The 11,521-nt window shown below is 44.6% G+C and overlaps 2 protein-coding genes and 1 non-coding gene across 4 annotated transcripts; all 3 read left to right on the forward strand.

Moving 5' to 3' along the window:
* Positions 1-1,500: 1,500 nt before the first annotated feature.
* On the forward strand, positions 1,501-7,469 carry LOC120652417 (Fanconi anemia group I protein homolog). Of its 2 annotated transcripts, XM_039930230.1 has the most exons (13): positions 1,501-2,294; positions 2,375-2,456; positions 2,554-2,745; positions 2,890-2,954; positions 3,065-3,224; positions 3,304-3,543; positions 3,636-3,752; positions 3,898-4,086; positions 4,196-4,277; positions 4,374-5,299; positions 5,755-6,265; positions 6,343-6,533; positions 6,628-7,469. In XM_039930230.1, exons 1-13 carry the CDS (start codon positions 1,546-1,548, stop codon positions 7,141-7,143), a joined length of 4,020 nt encoding a protein of 1,339 aa, XP_039786164.1. In that variant the 5' UTR covers positions 1,501-1,545; the 3' UTR covers positions 7,144-7,469. The 2 variants fall into 2 exon arrangements, with proteins under 2 accessions (XP_039786164.1, XP_039786165.1); XM_039930231.1 differs by lacking the exons at positions 4,196-4,277; positions 4,374-5,299 and having other exon boundaries at positions 1,502-2,294.
* Positions 7,470-7,954: 485 nt separating this feature from the next.
* Positions 7,955-10,423, forward strand: LOC120652419 (60S ribosomal protein L18-2). Its single transcript, XM_039930234.1, has 5 exons — positions 7,955-8,084; positions 8,170-8,259; positions 8,382-8,510; positions 8,599-8,781; positions 10,030-10,423. Exons 1-5 carry the CDS (start codon positions 8,082-8,084, stop codon positions 10,186-10,188), a joined length of 564 nt encoding a protein of 187 aa, XP_039786168.1. The 5' UTR covers positions 7,955-8,081; the 3' UTR covers positions 10,189-10,423.
* LOC120653054 lies at positions 9,657-9,737 on the forward strand. The gene has a single exon (XR_005666745.1). It is a non-coding gene; the product is annotated as a small nucleolar RNA R16 (small nucleolar RNA).
* Positions 10,424-11,521: the final 1,098 nt, after the last annotated feature.

Genomic DNA, 11,521 nt, shown 5'->3' on the forward strand with positions numbered 1-11,521 from the left:
TGGAATGTTGGATGGAAGGGGCGGCGTATCAGGCGAGCGGTTTCTCGCTGTTCTGTTTTGTTTCTTGCCTCCGCTCGGCGCCTCCGCGGATGACACCGGGTGAGGTGATGGAAGTCGAGGTGGTGTTCTGTTCTCGGCTCGTCTCTGTTGGATCTTGCATCCGGGCAGGGCCTTTCCCGTGCCTCGGTGTCCCTGCTTCCATTGGGCACTTACGTGTCGTCGGCGTCGGCGATCGACACGGTAGCGGCACTTGAATAACTAGCCACAGCCCACGGCAGCAGTGTTTGCTAGTAGTAGTGCCTGTCCTCTTCTCGATGGAGACGCTCCGTTTAAAGTGGCCGGGGTGTGCGTCTGACGTGACGTTTCGTTCCTTCCATTTCTATAGTCCCCGGACCTTGATTCATGGGGACTGAGGCCCTGTTCGGGACCGTGGCCTGAGTAAGCGCGATGCGTACAAGCGAAACGCGGCTCCAACCTCGCTTGTCGCTTTTTGGTGGCCGCACGTTGAAACCGCAGTTTTTTCTGCGACGCGTGACTCTGCAACGCGCGTTGGACGCCGGGAGTTTGGCGGGTGTATTCCGCATTTTTTTTGGCTCAAACCCTAAATTCTCTGCGGTAGCGAGGTGATTTTAGTCACTGACGTGTGTAGGTCCGGCCTCTGCACCTCTGAAATGCTGAATTGCTGATGCCACAAAAGAACCTAAGATTCTGTTTGGTTCCAACAATTTATTTTTAGCCCATGTCACATTAAAAGAAATCTTACTATTTAAAAGTATAAAATAATATTTATTTATAAAATTTTTTGGGTGTAATTCACGAGACGAATCTAATAAACCTAATTAATTCATGATTTACTATAGTGATGCTACAGTACCCATTCACTAATTATGATTAGTATACTCATTAGACTCGTCTCGCAGTTAGCTCTAGGATTCTGCAATTAGTTTTGTGATTAGACTTTATTTTGTACTTCTAAATACTAAGATTTCCTTTGACATGATATAGCCTAAAGTTTAATCTCAGGATCCAAATAACCTCTAACTCAAGTGGGCAAGTAGCACATAGCACGAGAAGATCGACGGCACACTACTGACTAGTGAGCGGTGAGTAGTGACCAACTGACTTCTCTCGTAAGGGATTGTTTGTTAACGGCAATGGAAATTATGTCGGAGCAGGAGGAGAAAAACAGTGTGATGACTGATGACTGCCACTCACGCTCACGAGTCACGAACGATGTCACGGTGAAAAAGCGTCAAGTTTTTTTTGGTTGTGTTTTTGTCTTTTGAGCACCACAAGCGTCAAGTATGGAAGCCCCAAACAAAATACAATGTATGTTCTTTTTTTTGACGTCAAATACAATGTATGTTCTACTTTTGACTTTTTTTTGAGAAATGTTCTACTTTTGACTTGAAAAAAAACGCCCGGCTCGGACCGTTAAGGCCCACAGTCCACATGGACATGGGCCAGCCCATTTCCTGGGCAAGCCCATTTCCCGGTTCCCCGTTCCGCTCGAACATCCGAACCGCCCGCCGCCATCCTCCGGCGATGGCGGCGACCACGGCCCCCGCCAGCCAGCCCTCCTCGCAGCAACCGCCGCCGCCGACCGCTGAGGCCGTCCTGAGGCAGGCCTCCCGGGACCCCTCCGCCGCAGCGGCCCACCTCCCGGAGCTCCCGCCCGACGCCCTCGCCGACATCCTCTCCTCGCTCTCCGCCGCCTCCCTCGCGGACCACCTCGCCCTCCTCCCGCTCTCGCCCTCCCCCTCAGCCGCGTCCGCCGCGCTCGCCGCCCTCCTCTCCGCGCCCACCTGGCCCTCCGCCACGCTCCTCGCCGTCGCCTCCCTCCTCCGCGACCTCCCGCCGGCCTACCGCAGCCGCGTCCCGGCCTTCCTCGGGAAGATCCTCTCCCTCCTCCCCGGTGCCGATGCCCAGGACCTCCCGGCCATCGCGTACCAGCTCCTCCTCCTCGCGTCCAAGCCGCTCCACCCGCGCGCCGTCCTCGCGGGCCTCCTGCGCTTCTTCGGCGGCCGCCGCGGCGCCCGCGTTCGCGCGCCGCCGTCCATCGCGCGGCAGGTCGAGGGAACCGTGCTGCTGAATTTCGCCTTCGTGGTCAAGCAGGACCCCGTGCTGACGAGGGAGGTCCTGGCCGCCGTCAAGGCCGACGCCGCGGGCGCTCTCAGTGGATTCGCGGTGGCCGTGCTGCTGTCCGTGGCGCGGGTGCGGAGGTTCAATGAGGGTGCCGTGGGCGTGCTCCGGGATGCGGCCGCGGTGTCCCGCCGGGATTACCGAATGTCAAGGTGACGGATTGCTCATTATGGTACCTATTGCTCTTGTTTGCTCTAGAAATGTGTTCTGACCGGAGGTGGGTGTCTCTCAGACGGTGCAAGTGGTTGCCGGATTGCATGGAAGAGGAATTAGCACGGGGCACGCAGTGTGTCGAGAAGGGATTGCTGAAAGCTGTGAGGGATTCAAATCTTGTACTCCTGCAATTTCAATTGTGAAGGCTGCTTGGGTTCAATAGTTCTTTTGGTGGTGTAAACTGGTGCTTATATGCAGGTCGATGAGAGCATTGCTGGGAGGGAGCATGTCTTGCCGAGCATTGTTCAGGTGGGGTTTCTCCTGTTAGAAGTCCTGGATGGTGATCGAACAGAGGAAGCTGGCTTAGGTGAAGGGGCTATGGGCACTGAAGAAATAGGCATTACTATGCTCAGCTCATTGTTTGAGATTCATGAAATGGCACGGACTGAGGTATGTAGCAAAACACTGTGACCTTATTTCAATGAATCAGATCATATTTACAAATTGTTTCATTTGATATGATATGACATGGCGTGTTTCAATTTTCTCTACCTTTTTTTTTTTGCGACTTCAATTTTCTCTACCTGAGGTCAGATAATTGAACAATGCAAGTTCCGGATTCTCTCGGCAAAGCCTCAGCAAAGTGCCCCGGTTCTCAGGTCAAATAAGATAGCAACCATAGTTAAAATTTACAAACCACAAATTATTGTCTATGATTCAGTACATTTTATGTTTTTCAAGGAAATGTCGGACCATCTTTCCTTTACAGGTTGCTTGGATGCTTGATTCGGGGTCATCCATTTCCAATTCTGGAATACATTGCACACTTGAAGGAGCTGCTTGATTATTTTTCTTTTATGAATGACAAGATATCAACTGGTCTAATCAGTTGCATCTTGCCACTCACAAAGTTCAGCCGTGATCTGAAGGTCTTCAACCTTAACAGTATTCTGGGTGTTTACGGTTGTAAAAGGCTTTGTTTGATTGTTCTAGAGTTCAATTTTACAGGATTACATAATACTTGTTGTGAGAAAGGCGATGTTCAAGAAGGAGGACATGGTCCGAATTGCTGCTACAAATGCAATAGTTGAACTGATTATCGCAGAAAGCAGGAGAAACGAAGCCAATTCTTTTGAAGACTCATCCAGCCAGCCAAGCTCTAGCCAACAGCCTGAAACACGTCTAGAGTTTGGTAGGGGTCTCTTTCAGGAACTAAGTGGATTGCTTCGGAGATGTCTCTCACAACAGGTATCACTGCTTTCATTCTACCATGCAATTGTTCTTATCCTTCATCTCTAGTAAGTCATATGGTTATCAGCACAGTTAATTTGCTCTTGCAGACGAGTGTCAAAGAGGTCTTGTATGAGGGTCTTATACGCATTGCTACATCTGATCCAGCTATTGCTGGTAATGTACTTGATTTCCTCTGGCCTCACTTCCTAAACTATTACACAGAGGTAACACTCCTTGACAGGCTCTTATTTCCATTCTGTTTGTTGGTCAATGTAGACCCTTATTTCTCAAATATGTTGTAGATCCTCTTAACTGCATCCTTGCAAAATGAAGTTGGTCTCATGAGTTCTTGTTGCTGACTTGCTTTAGGATGGAGAATGCCCTCTTAAAATTAGTTTGTGCTTTAAACTGGAGAATGCCAAACTATGTCTTGTGGAACCTTTGGATAGCCTGCTGTCATGTATCTCAAGAATTTTACAAATCCAGCAAAATAGTAAATGTGAACGGCCACATGATGCATATAAGTGCTTTGGTTTTGCTGCTTCACAAGATATTGAGGTTTGATCTTTCTCACCCTGAGTTCTGTTGATAAACACCTAAAGCTTTTTACATTATGCTCCTCATTGTAGTCTTTATTCTACCTTTGTATAACCTAAGCTATTTTTAGGCTGGACGAACATCATCAAGTGACTTGTTTGTGAAGGCCTTATCAAGCATCCAAAAGTATTTGAGGATATCCCTCACAGAATGTATGTATACATAATAGATAAAGCAGATCAATTTGAGCTCAGTGATGCTATTCAAGAGGACATTGTTTCGTGCTTACAATTTCTACATGCTGACAGACCAGCGAGGACAAAGCCAAGATACTGGATCTCTTGCTTCACCATCTGAGATGGCTCACTGTCATAGCTTGGCAATGCTTGGAATCATTGAGGTTTTTGTTGATTTTGCCGCTTCAAAACTGGAGAAAGCCTCTGATGAATCAAAGGAAATGATAGAAAAGGAAATACTGGGGCTTGTCGATGCTCACAGTGGCTTTGAGAGAAAAACAAGCAATTGTAGGGAAAAGATTGCACGGAAAAGAGGGAATGCAGGTGATGCCATAGATAAGCACACCAATGAACCCAAGGAGAATTCAAATGCTTCCTTGCAGAAACTTCATGAAAAGAGGGGTAAATTTGTGGATTCGAGTTTATACGAACTTTCAGTAATGTGTGTCAAGCAGTGCAATGCTGATAGCTACAACAACTGTAGTCAGCGTCCTAGCCAAACTAAATCAAGCCAGAGCTCATATCTGGTATCTTTTGTACTGAAAGCCTTTCTTGAATTGTTCAAATCACTTGCAACAAAGGATAGTGGCAACTTCAGAATAAAGCTGTATGAAAACTTAAAAAAGCTAATGCAGCCAATAATGCAGCTCATATGGCGTCTTCTGTTAGATTCAAATCAAGAAAATGGTGGAACTAAGAGGAACATGACCCAAGGAAAGAAAAACACTGAGTGCAAAAAGGATCAGTTATATTTGGCTTTGGCGTGCCTAAAAGAACTCCTCAAGCCAAGTGTATCAGATCAATCTAGTGATATTATTGAGGTTATAATATCTTCAGCTCCGCCAAATATAGAGGATATGCTGCAGGCAAGCGAGCTTGACAAGAATGACACCACTATGGTTGAAGATCGAAGCATAAAAAATGTTCATGTGCTTCTGAGCATATTGAAGATGTTATATGCTCGAGTTCTTTCTCAATCACTTTTACGTGAGTCCGAGGTAAAATTATTTGCGATCTGCTCTGGAAAGCAACAGTGGATAGTTTGAGATTTTACTGGATTACATGTAGAATCAGGATGATCAACTTCTCTTAATCAGCAAAGTAAAGACAGTGGACACCGCATGGCAGCACACTGATGCTTCTTTATTATCTATTTATTATTGATATCTGCACATCGGCGCGTGCACCTAATTTCACAAATACCCGCTTACGCTTGGGGTCACCAGCTACCTCAAAAATCAAAATTAATATATTTTCAAGAAAGAATGTTAAAGGAACAAAAGAAGAGGCTGATAGAACTTTGATCTCTTTACTTGCCTTTTATTTGTTGTACTGTGGAATATGTTTTTGTTTCTGTTTAGAATAAACTATCTTTAAGTCGAGTATCATGAAACAGACTATAAATTGATTTAACTGTTTTTTGTAGATATACTAAAGTTCTTCATTTCTGTAGGTTGTAACTGAATTGATTTTGGATATATCAAGAAAACTGCATCTTGAACAAAGGCATCTTCTCGGAAATTGGGCTACAGATCTATGTAGAAAAAAAACGATGCAAAGTCCCAGTATGGCACGGGAGGTGGTAAAACTCGCTATCCATCTTACAGCAGCTCCAGATGACATGATTCTTGTATGTGAGATAGCCGCTGAGTTGAAGAAATTAATGACCTCGGAAAAAGACAATTCTAGAGATTCTTCTGATACATTCCATATCGTTAACTGTAAAACAAAGAGCTCTCTTGCTGCTGTCTGTCTTCAGATGGTGGAGTTATCTCTTACTGAATTGGACTGGGGTCTTGGTAAGCTTAAAGCAATGCTTATATTAGGTTACAGTTCTGCTAATATCGACGAAGATCAGCCAGCAGATGAAAGAACACAAAGGTTGGCTCTGGAAGAAGCACTCTACTCAAGATCAACGTTAGTAGTTCATGCCCTCTCGTCGTTTGCACACATGAGCCTTAAGGGTAGGTTGTGAGGTACCATAAAACATCCATTTTGTTCCATTTCTACACGTGGCTTGATTTTAGCTTTGCATTCTCAGATACTCAATCAGATCACTTTCTGAAATTGACTGCCAAGTTCTACAAGCTCTTAACTCGCATGTCAAAGTCCCAGATTGCACCTAAAGGCTACACACAGTCTATTCCAAGCCTCAAGTTTCAGAAACTGGCAGAAGTAACTAGCAGGATGCTCACTTCCCCACTTTATGACTTCGTGTCTTCAGTTCAAGAGGTCTCTTTCGTTTTATAAACACATCATTAATGTGTATGGCTTCTATAACTGAGGTTTAACTTGTTTTCTTTTTTCCTTTCCTCTCGTGTTGTAGAATCAGGAAACACCCAGAAAGGTGAACCTTGCTAAAATTCGAAGAGAGAGCAAATGTATCCCTGATCTTATTTATCAGATTGAAGATTATGAGAAGTATCTGATACAGCTAAGCAAGCTCACTAAGGTGAACCTTTTGAGACATGCCAAGCGTAGCGTAGCAAGAGATTTCTGGATAGAAGATAAATCTGGAGAACAACAACAGGAAGAGGATCATACTGCAGCCAATGCTGTACCATCTGATGATGAGCCTGACGAGGATGCAGGAGGTTCAAACAGTCCAGGTGAACCATATGCTGACGAAAATGCTTCTGAAAGTGAGCATGATGAGGACGCAGGAGGTCTGAAAGCTCCAGTTGAAGCAAATGCTGATGAAAACACTAGGTCTAGCATTCCATGTGGCAGTCCCACCCAGGAGTCTGAATCTGATGAAGAGGAAGAAATGTTAGCTCAGAGGAAGAGAGCTAAGACAAAACAAATAGTGCAGGATTCCGATGAAGAAGTGGAAGATGAATAGAGGTTTCTGTAGATAGTAGTTCAAAGCGTGTGTTACAAGTAGGCAACATGAACTCAAGGAGGATATATCAGTTATAAAATGTAAATATATGGTTTTGCAAAAGTTTTTTATGGGTCATCAACTCATCATATCGATTATAGGCGTTTCAGAGAACAGATGTAAAATAGGAGTAGATGCTTACGCTCTTCCTTGGTTCTACAATTTTCGTTGTGATTTTGAACATTAGGAGTTACATCACAGTTCACAACTGTGTGCGTACGCATGTTGTGGTGCATGTAAACGTTAATGTTTGTACTGTATGAGTGCATGTGTTTAAACTTACATCACAAGTCATGTTAACTTCAGTTTTTGTAGGTTACAATAGCTGTTATGAATTTAAGCATGACGGTTCATGCTATTCCAATTATTTATACCGTACTAATTCATTGGTTAATAGTCATATAATTTAACAAACGAATCGACTGCCTTTTGTGATGTCTGAACTGGAAGCCATGTACCAGAATAAGAAAACCGTGGATCTTATTTCTGCGAGTAAGAACAAATGCGAACTAGAGTATTCAAATTTTGAAAGAATCTGTGGCATAACCCAGGAAATCCCAGAACAGCACTTACAGACAACAGAACGCAACAGAGCATTCAAATTATTATTTTTAACGGAACAGAAAATCCATTTTGAGATAGTTTGATTTCACTTTCCGAAGCACAAATCTTGAGGAACTGAAGACAGGAGGAGCCTCGGCTCGGTCGGGCCGAACCCAACTTCATCTGACCGTACATCCGTGCCGCGCCCAGAGCTGGTGGAACCCATTCGGGTTGGCACGACCCCGTCCCCCTATATAAGCCTCACTCTCTCGAATCGCCTCCAAAACCCTAGAACCCGCCCCTCATCCTCCGCCGCCGCCGCAGCCGCAGGCCGCTCGCCGCTCGCCGCTCGCGCCATGGTAACCTCTAGCTTCCTCGCGAGCTTCTCGTCTCCAATACAGTCAATGGACTGTAACTGACACGTGGACCCCCTTCTCCTCGCAGGGTATCGACCTCGTCGCCGGCGGCCGGAATAAGAAGACCAAGCGCACCGCTCCCAAGTCCGACGATGTCTACCTCAAGCTCCTCGTCAAGGTACGCCCAACCTCCGCCCCGATCTGGACGCACCAGCAGCCTTCTCGCCGTTCCGGGGCTCGGATTTTGATTCCGCCGGCATCGCGCGCGTCCCGTCTCCTGATCTGTTCGTGTGCTCGCAGCTGTACCGCTTCCTGGTTCGCAGGACCAAGAGCGACTTCAACGCCGTGATCCTGAAGCGTCTCTTCATGAGCAAGACCAACCAACCGCCGCTCTCGCTCCGCCGCCTCGTCAAGTTCATGGAGGGCAAGGTTTACCACTCTCCCTTGGATCCCCATTCTGAGATTTGGTTTGTTCCTGTGGTTTTGTATGACATTGTGTTTGTTTGCGGGCGTGCAGGAGAACCAGATTGCTGTGATCGTGGGCACCGTGACCGACGACAAGAGGGTCTACGAGGTGCCGGCGATGAAGGTGGCTGCGCTCAGGTTCACTGAGACGGCGAGGGCCCGGATCGTGAATGCTGGCGGCGAGTGCCTCACCTTTGACCAGCTGGCGCTCCGTGCGCCTCTGGGCCAGAACACGGTAATTTTCACAGCCCAATCTTGATTCTAACGTTCACTCCTCAGATAAGCCATGGAGATGAAAAACACCTTGGACTTCGTTTCATCACTGGGGTAGTTTACTTTGTTCAACTTTAGTTAACTGCTGGTTGGTTGAAATGATTTATGATCTAAACTTTGCTCTCTAAGCGTTTGTTGTTGAGCTATGTGTGATGTCTGATTGTCATTTATGCTGTACTCTGTGTCTGAGTGTGCAGAGTTGATAGTTTGTATGGAAACTTTCAATACCTTTCAATTCAAACAACTCAGAAACATTGGCATTTTCCTTGTTATCTCTCAATGATGAGAACAAAGCAGACGGGCGGTCAGAACCTGATGCTATGTTGAGTATCTGCATGTTAGTGCATTCCTTTTGGGGAAATGCATCTGAGAGTGAGAACAAGTTATTTTACATGCATACCCTATTGCTTACCCTATTGCTTGTCAATATGCTACATGAGCAATAACTTAGTTTGCTCAAGTAAACATCTGATCTAGTCATGTGATGTATATCCTTGTAAGCTGTTGCTGACATTCTTCTGATTTACAGTCATTGAGTTGTTTAATTATGAAAATGCACCTTTGTTAATTATTTTCTTCTTGGATTTCCGAGGGCCAAGGAGGTACAACGGGTGCATATATCTATATGGTTGTCTTACCAGCCCATTGCATTACTATATTGGTTGCGTTGGTGCCAAATGGTCTAACCGAAATATTTTGTATCACCTTTCCTTTTTTGTGCTTTCCTTAATGTAAGTTCTTTTTTTGGGTTATCATTATCAAATGAAGGTTCCTTTATTAATACTTTCCTATTTCCTATTTCTATTTTTTTACTTGTCTACTATGTCATAATTGAAGAATGGCAGATGATGTATAATCTTATCCTACACACTGAATGTAATGTGTAGACCAATACTCCGCTTATTATCTGATGCCATTATTTAACAAGCTCTCTGCTGATTATTTCTTAGACATTTCAAATAATTATGTCCTAAAAAGGAATGAGTTGAGGCTTGATTGTTTCATTTATCGGTTCTAATGTTTGATTGTTTGAATCGTTAGTGTATGGTTTTACTTTCACAATGGAAAGTGGTATGCTGGATGCTCTCATGTTTTATAATCTTTTAAAATATTTGGATGACCAATACCTTTCTTTACCTAGAGAGCAATACTATTTTGTTAAGTTACTACTGCATGTAAGCCTAATCTTATAATTTGCAACAATCCTCAGGTTCTGCTGAGGGGACCTAAGAATGCTAGGGAAGCTGTGAAACACTTTGGCCCAGCGCCTGGTGTGCCTCACAGCCACACCAAGCCATATGTCCGCTCTAAGGGAAGGAAGTTTGAGAAGGCAAGAGGAAGGAGGAACAGCAGAGGCTTCAAGGTTTAAGTTGCCGTGTCTTATCCATTTGGTCTCACCTAGTGGGCTAAATAGGTCTTGCTTGAGCCTGAGTTCTATGTTAATGTTATTACCTCAGTTCAAGTCTTTTGAGGGCTATGTTATTTGTATACCAGTTCCAGGATCTGGTCAATTTTGTCCTGAATCTGCGTTTTGTATTGGAATTTGCAAGTGTCTTTTGGCAGCATTATGCACTAGTTGCTAAGTATAATCTTTCCTAATGTCATCCAACGGCAGCCAATTGACACTCGATTGCTAAGTAATTTCATTCGAGTGCTCAAATCTGTGCATGAAAAATGCAGGAAGCCAACCGCTGTTCAGTGTCCTGTAATCTCGGTTTCTGGGCGCGTCCTGTCACTCTCAGTCTAGCTGCAGTACTAATGTGGCTTTGCCACTGCTGACATAGTGACACGTGCGCTATTATTACCTTAACGAAACGCGTTCTTAGATATACGCTATGTTTAGGTGTAATGAAATTATGCATCTAGATTTGTCAAAACAATATGAGAATGAGTTAAGAGGCAGGGACAAACCTTGCTCTTGAATGCCTCCAAGAGGCCAGACGAATTGTCGATCGGAATACTGAGAAAAAGCGGTATGACATGCTTAACAAACCTTGCTCTTGAATGCCTCCAAGAGGCCAGACGAATTGTCGATCGGAATACTGAGAAAAAGCGGTATGACATGCTTCCACGTGCATCGTGCTATCGATCGAAGTGAATATTGGTGTGACGGAACCGCTAAATTAAAATGTTAAATTAAAACTCTAAATTAAACATATTTGCTGTTATTTGAACACATCGGGTGCATGAGTTTAATGATTTAATTTGACAGTTTTTTTTTCAGCCCACGTCCCGATCGAAACAACACCGATAGTCTCACGCGAAGGTGGGCGTAGATGGTACAAACACGACATACATTTGACAATATCACAATATACACAAGACTCAACTGTAAGTTTTACAAACCAAGTTTAAAACATACATAATTTACAAATTTTACATTACTGAAATTAAGGTTCGAACAGAGGTAAAAGTCTACGACTACCACACTTGTACGTCGAGGCGACCCCTAACTAAGTGTTTGGCTCCACAACCTCTCATCCCTCTGCGCCCCGACGGACGAACTTAACGCAGCAGGGACAGAAATCTACGTCTGCGTGTCCTGAAATGATATTTCAACAAAAGCCCTGAGCAACTAATACTCAGCAAAACTTACCCGACTATTGGGTATACTTAGCCCACATATCTAGACATGCAAAGCTTTTGGCTGGTGATTTATTTTGCAGAAAAACATCTAAAAGTGGATCCTTATTTTCAAGATT

The sequence above is a fragment of the Panicum virgatum genome, chromosome 9K (assembly GCF_016808335.1).
Source record: "Panicum virgatum strain AP13 chromosome 9K, P.virgatum_v5, whole genome shotgun sequence".
Taxonomy (NCBI): Eukaryota; Viridiplantae; Streptophyta; class Magnoliopsida; order Poales; family Poaceae; genus Panicum; species Panicum virgatum.